Source organism: Nothoprocta perdicaria, unplaced genomic scaffold (genome assembly GCF_003342845.1).
Source record: "Nothoprocta perdicaria isolate Ctin4 unplaced genomic scaffold, notPer1 scaffold_260, whole genome shotgun sequence".
Lineage (NCBI taxonomy): Eukaryota > Metazoa > Chordata > Aves > Tinamiformes > Tinamidae > Nothoprocta > Nothoprocta perdicaria.
This window is the reverse complement of record NW_020455489.1, coordinates 569,199-587,586: the sequence shown is the minus strand read 5'-3', so window position 1 is coordinate 587,586 and position 18,388 is coordinate 569,199. Positions and strand designations below refer to the sequence as shown.

Below are 18,388 nucleotides of genomic sequence, written 5' to 3'. Positions count from 1 at the left end.
GCTCTTTCACCACCCCCCATGCATTAAGCTAAGCTCTCTGCAGAACGGGGGCTCCCGGAGGTGCTGCGTGTTGCGAGGAGGACTCGCTGCCCTTCCGTCCCCTCCCACGCCGGGCTGGGGCAGCGCCGCAGCCTCGCGCCGCAGCACGTCCTGCAAGGCCTTGCACGGAGGCAAGAGGCCGTGGGTCGCGCCGCGGGGCGTCCTCACCTGCTCCCCTTTGCCGCGGGCAGCGGGGCTCGCGCGGAAACCTGTAATGACTTAGCAACGTTCTGCTGTTCTTGCTGCTACCAGTTGAATAAATTTATGTGAAACGATGCGACAAAGGCAAAGGGTTAAAGAAGTGGAAGGGGAGAAGCTTTTTGCTCGTGTTAGCCAATAGGGTTTTTATTGTTTTATTTTCTTCTCCTCACTGTTTGCCATGAACAACTGGAGTGCCTTTCRTTTGCGCCCACGTTGTGCAATGCCCCTTACGCAACACCTGGTAGTTTGACTCCCTTTAATCCCCCCGAATCYACGGGGCTTGGGGAGAGGGAGTTTTTGGGGGTGGTTCTGCTTTAAAAATCTCCCCCCACCCAAAAGCGATGAGATGCCACAGTAATAATTTATATTCTTCCAACAGGGAGAGAGGCAAGACRAGGTAGCCGGTACACACGTAGCAGGGAGTCCCGCAGCTCCCTCCGTGCTCGGCCCGCGCGCTGCCCGCTGGACAGCGAGAGCAGGGACCACGAAACGTGTTTTCTGAGCAGGTTTGAAGCGTTGGCTGGGCCTGGCGCGGGGGAGCAGGGGCATCCTCCGGCGGCCGGCTCCTGCGATTCCCACCAGGAAAAGGAGCCTTGTTGGGCGGGACAGGTGGCTCTTCTGGCAGGAAAGACATAGGCCCAGGAAGCAAAGACTGTTCAGCTATTCAGCCTCAGCCTGACAGCGGGTTCAGTACAGCTTGTCCCCAGGCTGTGGAGCAGCTAATCAGAAACCTTTGGAATAGCCTCAAGGAACCAAGGCTAAAGGAGCAGAGTGTTTTTCCCTCYGGAGGGCAGTGGCGGCGCTCGGCGTCCCGGGGAGCAGAGGGTCAAAGCCAAGAGGGGCGCGGAGGCGCTGGGCGAGTGTGGCACCATGCGGAGGGACCAAGAACCCGGCAAGAAGCGCCAAGGAGGAATTAGTTGCACGTATAAATATTTATTTGTACTTAAAGTGAGTGTTTTGCAGCAGAGTATCAAGTTCAGAATATATTAAATCATGAGATGCATCAGTCGAGGTACAAATTCCAGTCTCGTGTCTTCAATAAATACCCTATAAAAAGTCTAGGCGATGTACTCTGTTTTAATCGGAGGTAATCAGCATCCTAGGCTATTTGGAAGGCAGCACACAACCTTTAGGTTTTGCCATAACCACTTGGCATCTTCCTGAACCACTCGATTATTTTAAGGCTGAGAGGCAAGAGCGCTATTCTACTCTTTAAAAAATGGCAAATATTACATATAAATTGGAGTTGTGCTTTTGTCTTTTGGGTCCCTGCCAGAGGGGCTCCATACGAAAGGCACTGTGGCTACTGTGCTATTAACATTGTCTTTGCATTTTTTTTTTTTTTTTTTGAGGTATAATAACAGCTTTGAGCTTTTCCCTCTAAATACTTCTAAAAATTATCCCCCCCCCCCAAAAAAAACCCAAACAGATGACGTAATTGAAAAATAAAACACTTTCGCATAAAATATTTCCCATTGCTTGCATAGTTTTAGACGCTGCTCCGTGGCCACAGCGGACATTTCTCTTGAGACGTCGCTCACTGGGACAGGGGAAGAGCGTGATTGATTTTTGTTTTCTTAATGTAGACCTGTTTGCAATTAGAAGGGAAACTCGGAGAGGAGAGGGCTRTCTCCAGTTCATTTAAAACACATTCTGACTGGTTCTGGGGCTAAGGAACTAAGTGTAAATGCCGTGAATTTGTCGTTGCAGTAACGAACAAGTGCGTAGTTGTTTCCTTCCCTCCCGGCCGGCCTGTCGCAGCCGAGCACCACGGCGGAGCCGCGGCGGCGMCGCGGCGGGACGAGAGCAGGTGACGGCGGCTGCGGCGGAGGAGCGGGAGCAGCCGGCGGCACGGCCGAGCCCAGGCGCCCAGGGAAAGCAGCTTCGCATCGACCCGCAGGAACCTTCCGTCGGCCCCAGGGCCAGCTCTTCACGGAGCCACGTGACCGCCGCRGCCGCTCCTCCTTGCGGACGGGCCCTTGGAGTTCTCTCGCAGGCTTCCTGGCCTTGAAGCTGCCTCCTAGTACACCGCCGTTAAAAAAAATCCCATTAAAAGAGGACAGGAGAAAAATCCTGCTGTTGATTAGCAAAGAAACTCCCTGTTTTTTGGGAGGCCTCCCTGTTCTGACCAGCAGCAGGGCCACGCTGGTCAGGGGGGGAAAAGACAAGTCACTTATTTCTGTTTCATAAAGGGGGCAAATGTGCTTTTAAATGCTATTAATTATTGCAGGGTCSCCTCTGCATCAGGGACGGGAGCGTGGCCGCAGCAGCACAGAATGATCCGATCCGAATCCCGTGCGGGGCGACCGCCCTCCGGAGCCGCAACGCGTTGGGAACGAAGGGCTGCTCCTCTTCGCAGGGAAGCTCTCRGCGAGTTCAAGGGGAGAAGCATCAGCCTCAAACTACTTCTGATTAGTTAAAAAATAAAAATAAAAACTCTGACCTTGTTCGGAAAAAATCCTAGAGTCAGACTATGGAAAATGCCGAGTAAACTGATCTGTTATCACAGGAAATCAATCAATCACTGCTCACTCTTAACATACACGTTTCTAGGGAGAAGTGGCCCTAATTCTTTTTCTCCAGCGACTGGTAGTACTCGGTCAGGACTTTCCAAGCTTTGGGGGCCATGAAGCCGTCCGGTGGATCTTCACCTTCCCGAGCAAGTTTTCTCATGCGGGTGCCGGAGATGAAGTCAAACTCGTTGTGCCTATGGCAAAGAGGGAGAGGAAATTAGTACGCCTCTGATTTCTCTCAGAAATGTCCATCTTTCAAACCAGGAATGCCATTCCCCCCGGCTTTTCTCAGGTGAGCTGCAAGCCCGACGTGAGCTTAAACCAACGGCAGCGCTCAGGAGAAAAGYAAAGCGGGTGCTGCCGCCCGCGTTACCTCTGCGGGTCGTAGAAGTCCATGGCCTTCTTCACTTTGTTGTAGGCGGCGACGCGGAAGGGGATGATCTCCACGGAGGTGAGGCCCGGGGCCATGCTGAGCACCTTGCCGCCCTGCGTGGGCTCGTAGAGGTCCTTCTTGGTCTCGGGGTGCGGCATGCCCGCTGGGTCGCGGCCCACGATGTAGAAGTTGGCGCCGGCGATCATGCGGGCCCGGCAGTGCCACTGCACCTGCGGAGCCGACACGCGGCCGGCGTCAGGCTACCGCCCGCGAGCGGGCAGCTCGGCGAGCGCCCGGCGGCCGCGTTACCTCTGTGGGGCCGGCGTAGAGCATGGGAGAGGGGAAGATGGCAACGACGGTGGACTTGGGGTCCAGCACGTGCTCCTGCAGCACGGCCGCGTGCTGCTTCATCCGCCACTCGAGCGGCACGTCGTCGTCCTTGGTCCAGCCGCCCAGCGGGTGCAGGAGCAGCACGGGGTTTTTGTAGCCCCTCTCCAGCAGGCGCCGGCGCGTGTCCTGCATGAGCAGCGCGTGCCCGTTGTGCACGGGGTTGCGCAGCTGGAACGCAAAGACGGCATCTGGAAAGGAGACGTTGAGAAGGTCACGGGCTCGCTGCCGGGTCTGGACACTGCACCAAGCGACGGCACCGTGATTCACACATCAGACACGGTTCAACCTGGACCCACACAGTGGTGCCCTGTGGGGAGATAGTTCCATCTTCCACAGGCGGGATGGGCTAAGCCCAGGCTAAAAGACACTCAGTACAGAACTGGCCATGTGGGGAAGAACAGGGAAGTTACCTGAATTGCCCAAGCTGCTTCCCAGTTCCTCCAAAACTGCTCAGATTTGTTTTTACGAGCCCAGGCCGCACTGCCTGAGTCATTCTGGTCATCGAAATGAGCCCAGTGCAAGGAATCGAGCTCGCCAGACCACGCGGGTTTACCGAAAGCCTCCCCTTGCAGAGGAGCCTTTCAGCCTGTGCCAGGCTAGGGCATTTCCGAAGCGGCCTCTCGCGTTCAGAAGCATCAGTTCATAAATAAGGGGCTGACTGAAGGGGGCAAACTGCTCCGTGTCCTCGACCTGCTCGCGACTCCCCTCGTTGCGCTCTCTTTAAGCTTAATGACCAGTTGACCGTCACGTGGCCACCTCTCTGGTCATSTGCATGGCTACGTCGAGCGACTCGACTAGGGGGTTTCTAGCGACGGCGAAATCCCCAGGCTCCAATTCCCTGCCAATCCTGAGTCACCACAAGGAGCCAGGCCCAGGCTGCGAGGAGAGCAGCTGTGACAGCAAATCCAAGAGGGATTTTCCTCCGGGATGCCCAGCCTGGCTTAGCTCTTCATCAGCTCTCCACCTACACTTGAAGGCCAAGCAGACAGTGCCTCTATTCCGAGTGCTAGGCGTGGAAAGAGAGGGTCTGACTCATCCAGGAGGACACATGAGTCACGGACCTTCTCCGGGTCCTGTGTTTGGAAAAGCCCATTTTGGAAGCRGTTTCTGTCCTCCCCAGCTGCGTATTGCCAGCTCAGGAGCAGACCCAAAGCCTAAGGGGGCAGAGGAAGCAGGGAAAGAGTTGGAAAGCGTCAGGAATGGAGCACATGCATTGCTCTGTTGGACACAGACGTAAGGCCTGGGAGCTGCAGGGTCACAAAATAAAGGCGTCGGGGACCCAAGAGATGTGTCCTAGCTCCTAGCCCGGCGGCACCGGGCGCTCACCAGCGTTCATCTCTCTGAACTTCTGCTTGAGGCTCAGCGGCGTCAGGCGGTACTGGTCCAGCCCGTCGTTCCACTTGATCCTCTCCAGCACGAGGAGATCGCCGCCGACGAGCCAGTCCCCGCTCTCCATCACCATCTGCAAAGGGGGCGCGCGGGCGTGAGCGCGGGGCCGGCGGCGCGCTCGCCCAGCACGCGGCGACCGCGATGCCGGCGGYGCCACGGGGAACTCCGCCAGGTGCACAGCGGAGAAGGCGATGTCCTCACGGAATCACAGGATGGCTGAGGTTGGAAGGGACCTGTAGGGATCATCTAGCCCAACCCTCCGCACCCGGTCGTATTCAGGCAGGTTTGGAAAATCTCCAGAGCAGGAGCCTCCCCAGCCTCCCCGGGCAGCCTGTGCCAGGGCTCGGGCACCCTCACACTGCAGAAGTTCTTCCTCACATGGAGATGGAACTGCCCGTGTTGCCACTTACACCCATTGCCCCTTGTCCGATCACTGGCCACCACTGAGAAGAGCTTGGCCCCGCTCTACATTTTCCCCTTCAGGTACTTGCACACATAAATCACACCCTCCACCCGAGTTAACCTCCCGGAGCACAACCAAGTGGACGCTGCCCCCAAGGCAGACGAGGCGGGTGCCCCGGACGCCCGCCGGGCACAAACCCACCTTGACGTGCGGGTGCTTGGCGCAGGTGGTGCCCCAGATGCGGGCGCAGCGCTCCTCCTTGCGGTGCTCRAAGTACTCGGGGCTCTTCAGGATCGCCACCTTCCGCCCTTTGTAGGCGAGCGCGAACTTGCTGCAGCCCTCCAGGCGCTGCTTGTCCTCCGTGGAGATGGGCAGCACGATGGGGATGCTCAGGTTGATGATGCCGTCTGGTAAGAGAAGGCCCAGGTGACGTTAAACCTCTCTAAGTCCCTCCTCGGGGAAATGGGAGGCCATTTCTTTCCACAATTAGTTCAGGGATTCACCCTCTGTCAGGTTAAACTTATTCACTGCCCCTTTTTCTGCCCATCACTAACAAATACTGCTGCTCGCGAGACAGAAAGCTCCACGTGTTAGTCCTAGRGATGCTTCAAAGACACCTGGAATATTTCATTATTCCCTGGACTCGCTGGACGCTGCTGTTTCCCTCCCAGAAAGATTTGTTCCTTTCCGGTTAGCTTTACTGGATGTCTCTTGGAAACCCTGAAAAGCCCCTGGGAGGCAAAACCATGGATACCCGCCCTCCAAGACAGGCACCTCCGCCAAGACCRCTCTGGCTTGGCTTTCACCCAGGACCTTTGCCATGACTGAGAACATGAACTGCGTGTTCCTGCTCCCGTTGCTTCTTCCCACAGGGAAGTAACAGCCACCCTTTGCTTTTCCTTTCCTATCTGGAAATGTCTTTCTGCTGCCACTTTTCTTAGCTTATCCTCGTGGACTCCATTTTAAGTGTATTCTGGGTCTAGGGCAAGTTGGGATTTGCACATGMGGTTTCTTGTTCGATGTTCTCCCTAAATACCTGGAAGTTCTGCTGTGTTTTTCCCCCCATTTCCCCACCCTGCGACTCGGATCTTCCCACTTCCCCTTGGACGTCCCAATATCAACACACGGAAAATGACTTTCCCCTGGGTTTCCAGTCATAAGCAAGAACGAACAAATCACTGATTTGACTCTGATCTGACCGAAATCATTCTGGACCCTTGAGGTCCCTCATCGGATGATTTTAGGGTGAGGTAGTTCAGATCATTTTTATTAAACTGCTCATATTTATTGACTTAGATTTCATGGCAGGTACCGCTCGTCTGCAAGAGAGCGATTGAGAAGCACCTTCCTGAATGGGCAGGTACCTGGGAAGGGGCTCCCGTCGAGCAGGTAAAACATCCCTTCCTCCTCCTCCTCCTCCTCCTGCACCCCAGAGCGCGGTCAGTGCACCAGCGCGGGCGCCCCCAAATCACAAGGGGTCCCCACGCAATCATCGCCCACCTCGCATTTCAATAACATCAATCACTGATCATTCCATAAAGTGAGCAGGGAAGGACGCGGGTGGCGCAGGCAGCGAGCGCCGCCGGAGCCGAGCCTCTCCGGATGGCGCTCCCGAGGGCAGCRCGCGGAGCGGGAGCAGCTACGAATTACTCTGCCGGGATTAGGGTTAAGATGATTGAGTCATGGGCAGGCAGCACTGAGAGGCACCCTTGGTAGTCTTATTATTCAAAATAATGTCCAAAAAGAAAAAAAAAATTACTGTTTAGGAAAATTTCTAATTGGAGTCATTTGGACACGAGCTTGGGAATGGCTGTATACGTACCCGCTAGGGAGGAATTCTTTCCTGGGAGAACACAAACACAGGTAAGATCATTAATTCTTGCAGGCAACATGCACAGCGACAGTTCCACGAGTCGGAGCGGCGAGTTTAAGGCCACCGGGAGGCACTCAGGGGCTGCGGGGGCCTCCCGTCACATCCCAACCTCCGCGCGCCTCCTCGGGACTGGGAATTTTGGCAATGGATGCCACAGGCACCGCTGGGAGGCTCTGGGGGCGCAGGACAAAGCCCCATCCTTCCCCTGGAATGTGCCCCGGGCTGAGGTCGCACTCCCATTTCCCAACAGGGAGGACGGGAGCGCCGCAGCCTCCGACTACGGAGGTTCACGTTGCGCGGGGGGAAGCGCCGCTTCCCCCCAAAGGCTGCAGGACCAAGGCCCGGCCCCGCGCCGGTGACGGCCGCAGCGGGCAGCACACGGAGCAGGGACCTCCAAGGCACCCGCTGCCGCGCCGTGCGGATGCCCTGAGCCCCGTGGAGCACCCATGGATCACGGGGCTCCCGCGGGCCCTTTCTGGCTGTGTCCGATGCAAACGGCACACGCCAGCATGGACTTTCCCTCCGTCCTGCTGGAGGGAGCACTCCGGACAGGAAGAGGTCCATAGGGATGCATGTTTTAGAAGTTCTTGTATGCAGCCAACTAACAGCAATACCACAGCGCGATTTACTGCTGACAGCACGGAAAATACTGGTGCAGCACGAGGTAACAGGAATCCTAACTTGCACTGCCCCAACCAGGGGCCGACAGGTCCACCGAAAATGCAGCCGGGCACATCTTGCTCCTACTGAGGTGCCCAGCATCCCCCTTTGGACCCAGCAAGGCGTCCAAGGGGACCCCAAGGCGTCCAAGGGGAGCGTCTGTGTGGAGACCCCGTGTACCTGGGACAGAGGCAAGTGCCCTCTACAGCAAACGTCCTCTTACGGAGGGTTATTGCATCGAAGGGCAAAGCCAAAGCGCTTTTGGGGGCGTTTTGGGGGGTACTGTGAAGCCCGGCGTCCTGATGGGCCCCTCGCAGACCTCATGAGGCACAAGAGACAGCTCAAAGATGACAGACCTGGGCCTGATGACGGGGAAATGCCATCCTGTGACAGCAGTAACGAAACAGGGAAAAGGTGGTGGCGGGACCGGCGGGGAAAGATGCTAAATCAGCCCCTGCTCCTGTTTCCAAGGTGTGACTGCCCTCTCCTTCCATCGGGAACTGAGCCTGGCATCTCCCTGCTTCTCCGGCCGGGTTTTGGGCCGGCGGCCTCGCGGTTAGCGCTCCAGGAGGACGAGAGAGCCYGGCGCGGGCCGCAGCTGCTCCGCGCAGGCGACCGCGGGAAGGCGGCGCGCAGCGCGGGGCCGTACCGTCGAGCAGGGTGCCGAAGTGGATCACTTGCAGGTACTCGGCCTCGCGCATGAAGCCCCTCAGCGGCGTGGCCCAGCCTTCGCTCAGCACTTGCACCCACTGCAGATCCAGCTGCAAGACACAGGCGGGGMGCTGGGCTTACCTGCGGCTCGGCTCTCCCGCCCGCGCCGCGCCGCGCTCACAGCGAGGGCGATACCTTCGTGATCTCCACGGCGGGCAGCGCGTCGGCTTCAGCTCGCACAAAATCCAGTTTATTTTCAGGCACAAACAGCTCGAGAACATCCTTAATCAACGACTGGGGGACAATGTTCTGAGGGAGACAGGCAGAGAGCAATTGTAAGAATCTCCCCCCAAAAGGAGCATGTGAAACCAGGTTCACAGAGTGCCACCAGAGGCGGCAAAGAGGTGACCTACCTGTGTCTGTAGCAGCTCCACGAGCTGCTGAATGCACTCGGACACCGACGACACGTTCGTTTTCAACACCAGCTCAGGAGATTCGGGCTTCTCATACTCCGAGTCAATCCCCGTGAATCCTACGGACAATTAAACCCAAACTAGGTTTATTTGGTGCGACACACCGTGTCCCAGGGCCAACAACGCTGCACAAGCAGCCAGGAAGCCTCCAGCCGTATTGAGGACTGTWCATGGCACCTGTGACAGCGAGATTAGGGGTACGGGATGTTTTGGTGGGGCAGGAACAGCCTTCCTTAACCTGCCTTCAGCACTTCTCTAATCGCAGAGCTGCACAGACAAGCCATCGAATGCTCCTCAAAGCAAAAGGCAAAACAAGGGGCTGCTCTTCCATACCTTTGATCTCGCCAGCTCTCGCCTTTTTGTACAGGCCCTTCACATCTCTGCTCTCGCAGATATTTAGGGGAGCATCCACGAAGATCTCAAAGAAAGGGAGCCCAGCCGCTTCGTGAATTTTCCGAGCGTTTTGACGATCCTGTTGGAAGGGAGAAGAGAAACGGTGGGGGATTTTGCAGCTCCTGGGGCTGCCTACGGCACAAACCCCTCATCCTTAGGAAGAGCCACGTCGGGAAACCCACCCGGCAGCGGGCAAGGGCCGCGGGCTCACCTTGGCGAAGGGGGAAATGAAGCTCGTTATGCAGACGAGGCCGGCGTCGGCGAAGAGCCTGGCCACCTCGGCGATGCGGCGGATGTTCTCCTCGCGGTCGCCGGCCGAGAAGCCCAGGTTCTTGTTGAGGCCGTGCCGGACGTTGTCGCCGTCCAGGGAGTAGCAGGGGATGCCGTGCGAGACCAGGTACTCCTCGAGCGCGAAGCCGATGGTTGTCTTGCCCGCGCCGGAGAGGCCTGCGGCGGGCACGGAAGCGACACGCGCGTCGGGGACGACGATGCCGATGCCGCCCGCCCTGATCCACCCGGGACTTCCCACTAAGCCAAGAGACGAAGCGGGGCGGCCGCTTCCCCTCCCAGTGTCCCCATCTCAGGTTGCCCTCTCGCTCGTTGACGGCGGGCGCCGCGCTACCTGTGAGCCAGACGGTGCAGCCGCGGAAGCCGCCCCTCGTGCCGACCACTTGGCCCCTCTTGCTCCGGCTGACGTGGTGGGCTTGGTAGATCACGTTGGTCGCTCTCTGGGGGTGCGTAAAGGAGAGAAACACGTCGGGGTTGTGCACAGCGCATGTATTGCGGGTACTGCATGCGACGCGGGGCTCTGCCTGCCCAGGAACCCGGGCGAAAAATCAGTCCCTAGCAGAAGAAGGAACATCATTGCCTTTCCCCTACATCCTTTTTTTTGATTTGTGTGCAGATTTTGCTGTTATATTCATTGCATGCCCTTTCCCAACTTATTTTCAGCTAAATCTGCCAAAAYTAGCCTTTTTTTTTAAATATCTGCAAGCGAGAGGAGTAATTTTCCATTTGCAGTTGCTTGGGGGCACACTGAAAACTCAGCCAGTTCAGGGACGTTTTCTTGTAGGGACAAGGACGGCTGCGTCCACAGAAACCCTCCGCATCGATCCTGCCTCCCAGACGGAGGTCAAGGAAGCCCCAAGAGCCGTCCCGGCGCTGTGAAACCCAGGCTGAAAACGCTCCGGGATGGGAAAATAATTCCTGGGGAGTCCCCACAGCAACGGTTCGATTCCCACCCTGGGACCTGTGTTGTCCTCTGGTGACCTGAGGGGAAGGCCTGGACTAAAGCGGGTTCCAGGGCTGCCCTCTCAGCGACACTTTYACCCACCCCGGGACTCGCATTCCCGCTCCCACTGCTGAATCCCAGGCTTTGCTTCCGCACAGCCACTCCAAGGGATAAAAAGCAGCGAGCTGGCTTTTGTTTTTCCCGGGATGCTGCTCTGGGGCTCCGGTAGCTCTGCTCCTTTTCCCCTTTCCAGGCAGGTATTTTCCGACGCACCCCAAACGCCCAAGGGATGAGGCGGATGCTGCAGCCCGGAGAACCGGGATGTGCTTCCCCATCCTTTCCCACACCTTCTGCGGGAGCTCCCGCTTCCTCGGGAGCCCTTTCCACCCGCCCTGGACCGCGAGAGCGCCTCTTCCCGAGCCGGCTTCAGGAAGCGGCGCATTCCTGGGAGCCTGACGGAACGAGATGACGGATGTCGCAAGAAGAGGCTGGCGCRCCATCAATCTGCACCGCGGAGCACAAAGCTCTCCGTAGTTATGTACACGCGTGTGCTTTTCCACAGCAGGCCCCTCGGGAGCGCAGGAAAACGCTTCCCGAAAACACGCAGTGCTCATCTTCCGACCGTGAAGCACGCCAAGGGGCCAGAGGCCTCCGAGTACTTTTCCAAGATAAGGCTTTCCGGTGAAGAGCCGGGCCTGGCTCTCAGCTCCCAGGGCGGGAGGCCTTGGGGGCCCTGCCGAGCTGCTCTAGATGCCGGAACGGGGCAGCGGAGGCTCTTCCTCCAAGCTCAGCCCAGTCCAAGGACAAGGAGCCTCCAGAAGCCGCCCCAGCTCTTGTGAGGCGCCTGCTTGTGCTCGTGCACGCGAGCAGGGGGCTGCACGAGCCTTTCCCTCCCTTCCCACGGCTTCCCACAGCACCTCCGGGCTGTATCCCACAGGCCGAGCCCTGGAAGGACAGGTGAGAACCGCAAGGCACAGCCCGCCGCGGGACAGGCTGTTCCGAAGGGGAACTCCCTCGGGAAACGTCCCGCAAACCCGCCGGGAGCGGTGCCCGCAGCGCAGCGCTACCAGAGCCCGCCCGGGACACCCAGAGCACGGGGCACCCRGGCGCATCCAGGCGGCTTGGGAAGACCTCCCGAGCAGGAGCCTCCCTGGGCAGCCTGGGCCAGGSCTCGGGCACCCTCACAGCGCACAAGTTCTCATAGCTGTGCTCCTAACTTGTATCCTCCTGGGCAATTAATTACAAACGTTCCTGGGCGCCAGGCCCCCATTTCGAGCGTTGCCCAAAACACTCCTCCTTCTGGGGCGAGTCGGAGCGCTTCGCGTTCCCGGAATCAAGCTCGATGCCGCCCTGGAATTCAATCTAAAAAAAAAAAAAAGCCCCCAAAGCCCAAAGTCCGAGTTTGTGTCCACGTCATCCTGCAAAGCAGACGGACGCTGATTTCTACACATCAATCAATGACTTCCAGCCGGCAGGGTAAAAGGTCCGGGCAACGCGATCCGTCTTCCCCCTCGCCCYGAGTTGCCCAAATCGAGCTTTTCTTTTCGCTTCGGAAAGATGATGCAAATCACCCTGGGCTCCTCCTTTTTCCTGATGAATGTGGAAAGCYGGGACAGATGTTATTTTCCGGGGAAAACAAGCCCATCCTGTCCTCCTTCCAGGAATCCCAAGGGAGGGCTGCGCGCGGAGCAAACATTGGGCACGGGGGCATCTCCTCAGCTCCCGAGCCCGGGGATCTTCCAGGTGACACCAGCAGATGCCAGCGCCAGAAACAACATCCCTGTTTTCCGCAAGGTAAATGGAAGCCGCGTCCCCACCGCCGTATCGGAGAGGATTTGGATGGGACCTCCCCAGCAAAAGTCACCGCCCGCGTCTATATAAGCACCCAGGAAAGAGCAACAACAGGGGTCTCGCGCCTGGCAGGTTCCCCTGACTCCTCTGGAAGGAGGTGGTGGTTGTGGGAAGAACAAAACCCTTCCAAAATCCCCCAGTCCCTTCCAGGCTTCGACGGCTGCCTCCCTGCAGGCGGCTGCAGGCTGGAGCCATCCCACCGGGGAGCAAATCTGAATTCCACGCTTGGAACCCCATAACCTGCTCGTGTCCTCTCATCCCACGCACGCACGCAGGTCTCTCGTGGCACAGGGCCCACCTGCAACGCCAGGAGGAGCCGGTCTCATCGCTGGGCACTGCGGCGCTCACCCGCAGGGCACAGCGCCAGGAGCCAACGTGCCAGGGTAACATCATGTTTTATCCACATTGTTTACCTTAAGAGCTCAAGAAATCGTTTCACTAAGCATAAGAAAACACAAACCACAGCAAAACGGGCTTTGGACCGCGATTATCTTATCTGYGAGCGCTGAATCAACATGTCAGCAGCGCTGCCGACGCAAGGGACAGCGAGCCACGTTCAGCAGGTCCGCGCCCCCGTGAGCTTCCCGGCCTGGGCCGTGGCGTTTGAGACGTGGAGGCCAACGTCTGGCCGTGCACAGACCACGCTGGGCAAGTCCCACTCCATCCAAAGGAGGAACCTGACTCTTCTTCTCCTCCTCGGACTACGGCAGGTGCAACCAGGCCCGTCTTGATCCGTCCGTGGTACCACATAGGGGGATGATGCTCTTGGGTCTCGCTCTAGACAGCGGCCACTTCTCTGCTCTCCTGAAAAGCAGCGCTGAGTTTGTCTTCCAAAGCTTCACCTGCTTGGCTTGAGGAGAAAGGCATTAGACTGGCCTCACGGGAGCCAAGTCCCACACAGACTAGTGTCTCCAGTCCCACAAGTCACGGTCTCCAGTCCCACAAGTCACGGCGTGAGCCGAGCTCCAAGCTGAGGACTCACAAGTTTGGGGATTCCGGGATGACGGCTTCCTATCCAAAGCGTCCGTGCATCCAACCCCAAGAAGCTGCAATCGAGGCTTCCACCTGGGAGCACCCCGCTGTCTCCTAGGCTCCTGCCTAAGTCAACGTGAAGACCAACAGAATCACTCACTCCTCCCTAAACCCAATGTCACTGTGGGCCTTATTTATTGCGCGCCACTCAAAGGCTGCTCCAAGCAGTTACACTTGGCGTTCCTTGGCATTTATTATTACCTGGTGCCTCAGAAAATGTTCCCAGTATCTCTCCAAGGGGGGAAGTTACCCCTTGGACACAACAGAGAAGAAGAGCGGAAGGTAAAGATGGGGAGATGAGGACTTGAGCTGCCATCGTATTTAAGCCTTGCAAAAAGTCTTCAAAGAGCAGCTCCCCTTGACTTCAGCCCATCACAGCAAGGCTTGACTTGACTTCAACAACAACAGCAACAACAACGTGCAAAAGAGCCCCCCRAGAGCAGCGGGCAGCTCCTCAAACGTGCGGCTTCGTCTTCTTCCCGGAAACAACCAACAGTCCCATCGAAAGGCCTGAAAAAGGGGACGTTCCCCTCCGTTCTCCCCCGAAACCGGCCTTCTTGCAACGCAACAGAAGCAGCCCGCTATCAAAAGAAACATTTTGCTCTGCCAGGGCTTTATTTGCTTCCATGAGGTCTATTTGCTTCCAGGAAGATGTCTCCGGGTCCAAAAGCCTTGGAAAAACACACGTCCCAACGGTCACTCATTGAGGACTCGCAATCTGGCCTGCAGATGGCAAAGAAGAAACCCATCCCGACMAGCTCCAGAGCTCTGCATCTCAAAATAAAAGCCACTTTCCTTTTTTTTTGGGGGGGGAAAAGAAATGGAAAGAACAAGGGGAAGTTAAGCAAAGCGGCATCTTTCTCAAGCTCCAAACAGGCAAAATCAGTCTTGGCACTCCTGGTTTGGACACCAAGGGTTACAACGGAGCCAAGCTATAAGTAAACAAAGAACTGCTCTACTAGGAAGCATTAGGACAAATTAATTAAGAAAAATATCTTAATTTTCCAGCATCCTATGTAGCGGTGCGTATCGCCACTGAATGCTTTGAAAAGCATTCAAAAATTTATTCAAAATTCAGAAATTCATTTGCAAAGGCACTGAATGCCTTTTCTTTTCTTTTCTTTTCTTTTCTTTTCTTTTCTTTTCTTTTCTTTTCTTTTCTTTTCTTCTCTTCTCTTCTCTTCTCTTCTCTTCTCTTCTCTTTTTCTTTTCTTTTCTTTTTCTTTTCATTCCTCCTTTTGTTAATGCTCCAGGTAGATTATCAGTTAGAAATGATTAAACTCTAAGCTCACTAGGGAACTATTTCTCACTTCCTACAGCCGTGATTCAGAGCTGAAACTCCGAAGGTAATCGTTGTTCACGACACTCATGACAATAGCGACCAAATAAATAATTACCCTGAATTTTCTGCCATTCTCTTAATGGACTTTTAAGATAGAGGCCTGCGGCCAAAGTACAAGTCCAAGGCGAAGCGTATCATTAGAGGCATTAACCGGGGCCACTTATCTCTTGTGGGTATGTACAGCGACAAGCCTAKCAAGAAACATCTGATTTTGCAGGGGAAAAGTCCTGGCATCCTTCAAGGTTTATCTGCAGAAACCTCCCAAGATCAACAGTGGGCCAGCAGAAAGCGCACGCTTGCCAAGGGCTTCTGTTTCCCTTTAAGAGAGCACCTTAGGAAGCACAAAATCCTCCATGGGAATGACTGCAGCGGCGCACGTGTCTGAAACCAGTGGTGTCTAACTGGAGCCTTTACAACCAAGGGTTACTCCAGAGCGTGGAGAGAAACCCACGCCAGGAGCACGGGCTCCGGCAGACGCATTACCGGCCGGCGGCTTTTCCGTGACTTCATCGGTGCCGCCCGAAACGCAGTCTAAGGCTGGAGGCTCGGTCTACCCGTGAGTCAAAGCCCAAGTGCTGAAAAGGGGCGGCCCAAAGGGCCTTCAGCTGCTGGGAACACCCCCTGCTCCTGTGGCAGGGGACACCAGTGGGGACACGCACAAGGTCTTCCCCAAAACAAGCTCCAGAGCTGGCAACTACTGAGGCTGGAGCCCGCGGGGCTGATTAGGTTGTTATAACGGGGAATAAAAGCACCCCAAATAACAGCCTGGGGTTAATTATCGCCGGAAACCCCCGACTTCCAAAGAGACTTCCAAAAAGCCTAACTTTTGGTCCCGAGATTGCAAACCAAAATGCACCGAAACAGTGAAATAAAGGTCTTGACAACTGCTGCCTGCGTCTGTGCATCCCTCCGGACCTGTTCTGAGAACAAACACCTTGCAGAGGTTTCCGCCTTTTTCTCCACATTCACGGCAATACAAAATAGAGAGGAAGAAGGAGGGATTTGGGGCGCGCATGCGTGTGTGTTTTCTAAAGGTCACCCTAGCTTTTATTTCACGTTGCAATGAAAAGAGAGAAACTATACATAAGCTACTGCACAGTTAGCGTTATCACAGACCATGCGAACTCTGCCCTGTGGTTGCAGCCTTTATAGCACGAGAATACTTGCTAGATAAAGAAATTAAGCCTCTTCCTATTTCCTCAGCGTTGGCATCTAGTGCTGACGGTTGTTTCTTAAAAAAAAAAAAATAAATAAATAAATAAAAAGAAAAAAGGCCGTTATTTCTGCGTGTCCATTTACCTTTGCACGAGGTTAGATCAGTTGTGMCTGTGCTCACACTAGTGCAACATCACCACGATCAGAAAGCCAGGAGTTGCCCCGTTGGGCTCTCCTGGCCTGCTGGAAGGGGATCCGCAGGAGCCAGAGCTGTGCCACGTGTCCCACCACCCCGTGTCCGGCAGACCCAGGAACGGGAGATGGATCCAAGCTGTCATTTTAGCCTGAAGAAAACGTGATTTCAACACGGGGCTCTTGTTGTGTCTTAAGCRTCGGCAGGTCTTATCCAGGGAGATGCTCCCTCCAAAGAGCAAGAATCCAGCCCTTGCCAGGGGCAGCTCTCCTCCTCCCGCGGCCCGCAAGAGCATCCCAACCACCAGCCTGGCGCCCTGGGCCTCTCCCACAAAGAGGTGCTTGTCAGATACCTGCATTTCAGGAAGCGTCGTGCCTGAATGGCCCTTTTATGCTCCGCKGGGGTCGGGGCAGCGAGGGGCGCTGAGGAGCGGCGCCGTCCTGAGCGCTTCGTGCCCTGCAAGCAGCCAGCGCTCCGGGGCACACTGCCCTGTCTGTATTCCTCTGCTCTTAAATATATATATAYACATATGTGTGTGTGTATATATATTTCTTTAAGCTGCGGGGTAAGGAGCTGAGGAAATGCCAGGAATGCGCCGTAAATCTCACACCGCAGGTTTATGGAAGGCTGCTCRGCGCGAGGGCCGTCACTAAGGAGCGTATTCTTCTTAAAAAAAAAAAAACAAGGAGTAGGTTCAGTAGTTCTGAGCCTTGGCAGGAGGAACTGCTTTCTGCTTTCAATAAGGTCTTTGAAGCGAGCGGGGCCGACTTGCATGCAGTGGATTTTATGTCTCTTTTAACGCCACGGGCAGAACTGGAGGGAATATTTTCCGTACTGATTAATAAAAGGGAGATTTCTGCGTATCRAGTCTTATCGGGGATTTTTAATTTTACATTTTCAATCGTGCAAGTCCAAAATCTTGAGTTTTCTTCATCATGCCCTCCTACAGCTTCCGTTAATAAACGTACAGTGAAAATACCCYCAAACCTCAAGGGTCGGGCTGAACCTGAGTTTTAAATCCTGGGTTTATAATCAGGAGCATCACCAAATCACAGAACTAACTCCTCTCCCGGCAGCCTCTCAAAAAGGACAGCTCTCGGCTAATCAATGCCCACACAAACCCCATATGCTCCAACGCCAAATACTCCCCGTCTGCTTTGGGAGGGCATCACTCAAGCTCCACAAAACATCATCTGAAGGCACAAAAAAGACCAACACATCAACCGTACCATGAAGAAACGGCAGAAACGGAGATTTTACGAGCAAGAGAGGCAGGAGGGTGAGTTATGGCCTGCAACTTGTCTCCGTTTTCCAAATGGACTCATCTTTGGCTCTCTGCTTCCAAAAGACACCGTGAGAACCTCATCACCGCATTAAATCTCTTCCGAGTTGCTGCCTTTAGGCCGCTAGTTGCAGGGGTGGCTTTGCTGGGGTGAGTTTTGTCACCTGTTTTTTGTTAGGTGACGTCTCTGAAGAGCTACAAGCGTCCTGGCTTTGCCCAAGCCAAGGGGCAAGTTCAGTGAGACCGAATCCAACCGGACACGTGCGTAGGAAAAGGGCAGCGGGTTGGGAAAAGCATCTCGGGTTCGCACGCAACTAACTCCTCTTATCTCGTGCTGATAAGGCGAGCTTTATCGGAGCGCAGCGCGTTACCTGCACTCAACGCGAGACGGTCRAAACCCAGGGGCCGCCGAATCCGATGCGGCCACGAGCGTCCCGGGCGAAACGCCGGGGAAAAAAACACCCGTGGGACAACCCTGCCGTTGCGGCACCACGAGCGGCRTCCCAGGGGGACCTGCACTGCGAAACGGGGGGCGGTTTTCATTCTGTAAATGAGAAACGCGCCGGGCAGACGGCCGTGTGCGGCCGCGCCCGCCGCTGTCAAGCCGACGGCCTCCGTTTTGACGGTCGTGGTCCAAACGTCCGCCCGCAGCCCGGCCGATGATAAAGGTCACTCGCGCGGCCGCAAAGGCCGGACAGCGCTCGGAGCGCCGCGCTCCCCGTGAAGGGACAGGCGGCACCTCGGGAAGGGGCTCCCCGACTTGGCCCGCGCTTCCGCGCCCCCTCCATCACGGCACCCGCGAGGAGCGGCGCGAAGCACAGCGAGGGAGGCGTCGCCGCGGGGAACATCCTCTCCCAAGCGGAGGAGCAGCCGCCAACGGCGCCCGCGGCGTTTGCGGCGCGGCCGAACGGCGGCAGCGACGCCCGGGACGAGGCGGGCCGGGC

At 56.2% G+C, this 18,388-nt stretch overlaps 1 protein-coding gene across 1 annotated transcript; it reads right to left on the bottom strand.

The window, feature by feature from the left end:
• Positions 1-1,833: 1,833 nt before the first annotated feature.
• On the bottom strand, positions 1,834-11,031 carry PAPSS2 (3'-phosphoadenosine 5'-phosphosulfate synthase 2). The gene is made up of 13 exons (XM_026040678.1): positions 10,981-11,031; positions 9,981-10,170; positions 9,570-9,805; positions 9,299-9,437; positions 8,906-9,024; positions 8,688-8,801; positions 8,491-8,602; positions 7,131-7,151; positions 5,510-5,715; positions 4,843-4,978; positions 3,436-3,704; positions 3,127-3,356; positions 1,834-2,947 (listed from the first exon to the last, which is right to left on the bottom strand). The coding sequence occupies exons 1-13, from the start codon at positions 11,029-11,031 to the stop codon at positions 2,806-2,808; spliced, it is 1,965 nt and encodes a 654-aa protein (XP_025896463.1). The 3' UTR covers positions 1,834-2,805.
• Positions 11,032-18,388: the final 7,357 nt, after the last annotated feature.